This window comes from Priapulus caudatus, unplaced genomic scaffold (assembly GCF_000485595.1).
Source record: "Priapulus caudatus unplaced genomic scaffold, Priapulus_caudatus-5.0.1 Scaffold419, whole genome shotgun sequence".
NCBI lineage: Eukaryota > Metazoa > Priapulida > Priapulimorpha > Priapulimorphida > Priapulidae > Priapulus > Priapulus caudatus.
This window is the reverse complement of record NW_014577480.1, coordinates 52759-57312: the sequence shown is the minus strand read 5'-3', so window position 1 is coordinate 57312 and position 4554 is coordinate 52759. Positions and strand designations below refer to the sequence as shown.

The window sequence follows — 4554 nt, the reverse complement described above, 5'->3', positions numbered from 1 at the left end:
AGGAGAGAGAGAGAGGCAGAGTAGACGAGAGCAGAGAGACGGCGAGAGCAGAAGAGAGAGAGAGAGAGGAGAGATGAGAGAGGGAGAGAGAGAAGACAAGGACGAGAGAGGAGAGAGAGACGAGAAGAGAGCACGGAGAGAGAGAGAGGAGAGAGAGAGGGAGCAGCAAGGGAGGAGAGAAGAGAGAGCAGAGAGCAGCGGGAGAGAGAGGAGGAGAGAGGAAGAGAGAGAGAGAGAGAGAGAGAGAGGAGAGAGTAGAGCAGAGAGAGAGAGAGAGAAAGAGAGAGAGAGAAGAGAGAGAGAGAGAGAGAGAGAGAGAGGGGGCGGAGACGAGAGCAGAGAGGAGAGAGCAGAGAGAAGAGAGACGAGGAGAAGAGAGGAGGAGAGAGACGAGAGAGAGCAGAAGAGGCAGAGAGAGAGGATGAGAAGATGATGAAGAGAGGAGATGAGAGAGAGCGAGAGAGAGAGAGCAGAGACGAGAGAAGAGAGAGAGAGAGAGAGAGCAGAGAGAGACGAAGACGAGAGATGCAGAGATGAGACGAGAGAGAGAGAGAGGAGAGAAGAGACGAGAGAGAGAGAGAGAACTCTGAGAGGGAGGCAGAGAGGGACCAGCGCGGAGAGAAAGAGGAGGGAGAGACTGAGAGAGAGGGGAAGAGAGAGAGAGAAGAGAGAGAGAGAGAGAGAGAGGGGGCAGAGAGGGACGAGGGAAAGAGAGAGGCGAGGAGGGAGAGAGCAGAGGGAGAAGGGAGAGGGAGATGGTGAAGAGGGGGAGCAGGGAGAGGAGCAGCGGAGAGGGAGAGCGGAGAGGAGAGCGCAGAGAGAGAGAGAGAGAGACAGAGAAGAAAGAGACGGAGAGAGGAGAGAGAGAGCGACGAGAGACGCGAGCAGAGATGAGCTGAAGAGCGCACGAGATAGAGATTAGCAGCATAGAGATAGAAACTAGAAAAAGAGGCGGCAGAGAGAGCAGAGAAGAGAGAAGAGATAAGAGAGAAAGAGGAGTGAGCAAGAGAGTTGAGCCAGAGCAGAGAAAGCAGGAAAATTTCCACCAATAAGCTGTAAGGCAGATCGTGGATACGCCCACAGCGAACCTGATAACGATGTTAGTGGCAAATTATACATGTTATCAACAGCAGAGAACAAAATGAAATATGTTTTAATTAATTAATACAAAAACGCACATTTTCCAATGCCACGTATTTGTTTTTAAAGCGGGGGGAAAAAAAAAACACGTACACACAAACACGTAGACAGATATACAATCACGATAGGTTAGGCAACAAATGACAAACACAGATTTAAAGAGCCGATTAGGATGCAGTTAATTTAGAAGCTGCATATACACACAACATTTAAAAACGCACTCACACACCGCCGTGTGTGTTACGAAAAAGCCATAACCCACCCCCCCCCCCCCCCCCCCCCCCCCCCCCCCCCCCCCCCCCCCCCCCCCCCCCCCTAACCACACAATACACCGAGAAAAACCCATACAGCCAACGACACCGGCCGCACACAATTCTGAAAAAACCAAAGTATCACTTCTCACCTACAACATTTTCAGACGAAAGTCGGCACGAGGTCTCAAAGGAATATCTGCCTATTTATTGGGAACTTTAACAAAAGCCTCACTACAGCAAATTCGAGTATAGATTAGCAGACAATATGCCTGCAAAAATATCAGGCTTCGTTGTTACATTTAAAGAAACTTAAACACTGCTGGCTGTCTAGCTGGCGAATCAAAAGTGCAACACCTCACTGCATTAGTGCAATCCATAGAGATGGCTAATGATGATGGTGGCAGTCTATGTATGAACTACATCTACCACTAATGACAAGCCCTTCCGACACAAAACCGTCATGTACAATATACACCTACGCACGCTGCTTGCTATATCATATATGACACTGCTTGCATAGACACACGGTCACACACACTAACCACACACGGTCACACACACTAACCACACACGCGTCACACGACCACTCACCACACACTGGTCACACAACTAACCACACACAGTCACACACACCTAACCACCACCACGCGTCACACACTAAACCAGCACACGATCACACACCACTAACCACACACGGTCACACACACGGAACCACACATAGCTCACACACACTAACCACACACCGGTCACACACGCGTCACACACACTAACCACACACGCGTCACACACACTAACACACACTAACCACCACACGGCGCGGGACCGGCCCGGCGCCCGCCGGCCGCTCACACACACTGACAATTAACCACACAGTCACACACACTAACCACACACGGTTCACACACACTAACCACACATGGTCACACACACTGCACAATTAACACACGTCACACACACTAAACCACACACGGGTTCACACACACTAACCACACTATGGTCACACACCACTGGACAATTAACACACAGTCACACACACTAACCACCACACGGGCTCACACACACGTCACACACACTAACCACACACGCGTCACACAACACTAACACACCGCGTCACACACACTAACCACACATGGTCACACACACTGACAATTAACACACAGTCACACACACTAACCACACACGGTCACACACACTAACCACACATGGTCACACACACTGACAATTAACACACAGTCACACACACTATACCACACACTGCGGTCACACACACTAACCACACATGCGTTCACACCACTGACAATTAACACACAGTCACACCACACTAACCACACACGGCTCTACACACACTAACCACACACCGGTCACACACACTAACCACACATTGCGTCACACACACTGCACAATATAACACACAGTCACACACACTAACCACACACGGTCACACACACTTCACCACACACAGTCACACACAACAGTCACACACATCTCACCACACACGGCTCACACAACTCACCACACACGCGTCACACACGGCCTCACACACACTCATAACCGCACCACACCACCGGTCAACACAAACTCACCACCACACCGGTCACACACGGTCACACACACTAACAAAACACACGGTCACACACACTAACCACACAAAGTCACACACTGACCACCACACTAACACACACAATCACACACACTGGCTCTCTCTCTCTCTCTCCCTCTCTCTCGCCTCTCTCTCTCTCACGCTCTCTCTCTCTTTAGCTATCTGTCTTTCCATCTATCTATCTATCTCTCTCTCACTCTCTCCCTCACTCTCTCTCACCCTCACTCTATCTCTCCCTATCCCTATCTCTCTTTCTCTCCCTCTCTCTCTCTCCCTCTCTCTTTCTCTCTCTCTCTCTCTCTCTCTCTCTCTCTCTCTCTCTCACTCACTCTCTCACACACACACGTACACGTTCCTATGTATTTCTGACGATCATTCTCTCTCTCTCTCTCTCGACGCGGCGCTCCTCTCTCGCTCACACACGCCGAGCAGAAGGTGTCACTTCACATCACCGTCGTCGACTACGATCGCATCGGATCGTCGGAGGCGATCGGCCGAGCCATCCTCGGCTGCAATGCCTGCGGCTCGGCGCTGCGTCACTGGAGCGACATGCTCGCGTCGCCACGGCGACCGATCGCGCAGTGGCACACCCTGCAGGAGCTGGAAGACAAGAGCTAGAGAGGAGGAGGAGGAGGACGAAGAGGAGCTGGAGGAGGAAGAGGAGCTGGAGAAGGAGGGGGAGTGATGGAATAAGCAGCAGCTGCAGGGGTGGTAGCAGTGGTATACCAGGCTGTCCTCATAGACACGGGGTATATATACGATACACTCCGGCGCGCGCGTGCGTTCGCGTAAGTGTTATATATATATAATGAAGAGTCTGAGTTGTACTAACGAAGAAGGTCTATACATACGTAAAACGATGAGAAAAAAAAAAGTACGAAAAAGAGGCATTTGTGTTTAAATTCTGGGTGCTTTTAAACGCCGGGTGCATGACAGAGGATGATGATGTCACGATGACGTCGTCATCTCGCCGAGCTGCGCGCGGTCGCTATTCCGTGAGATTCCGCGCGCCGGCAATCGTTGGAATTCCTCGGCTGGTGTCTAACGTCTCGGACTGATAAGCGCGCGACATCGCGCGGATTCGAAAACAAGTTCTTATTTGGTGCGCGAACTTCGAGAGAAACTCACTGATACGGAGCAACGCTAGTCAGGGCTCCTCCCCCATGATATTAGAGGGGAATTTAAGTCCGATCGAAGTCACAATTACGTTAAAAGCACCCAAACAGTGGAGGAAATTATCGTGCGATAATACGCGGTTGAAGAAGGCGCGTTAAAGGGAAAAAACTAAAAAGGGCGTACTTCGGCAAATGATCTCAACGGGAAAAAAAACGACAAACTATGAACCGAGGAAGTCATGATAAAAAAGAAACGATACTTGTGAGGTTAATATATCGTTGTATATCTTGTGTATTTCTCCTATGTGTATATTCCAGAATACAGATATAATAATATATATAAATATACATATATATTTATAACGTACGTTTCCTGCTTGTGAGGCGCGAGCGTGTGTGTTTGCCTGCGCAGTAGCTAACGTAGACGTGGTCACTGTACTGGGGA

General features: G+C 50.0%; 1 protein-coding gene across 1 annotated transcript in view; it reads left to right on the top strand.

Moving 5' to 3' along the window:
• LOC106810205 (synaptotagmin-1-like) overlaps positions 1 to 4315 on the top strand; it is an 80141-nt gene extending 75826 nt beyond the window's left edge. Inside the window, exon 10 of the mRNA XM_014813488.1 lies at positions 3427 to 4315. Within this exon, the coding sequence (XP_014668974.1) occupies positions 3427 to 3612 (186 nt within the window). The 3' untranslated portion in view covers positions 3613 to 4315. The remainder of the gene's footprint in view (positions 1 to 3426) is intronic.
• Positions 4316 to 4554: the final 239 nt, after the last annotated feature.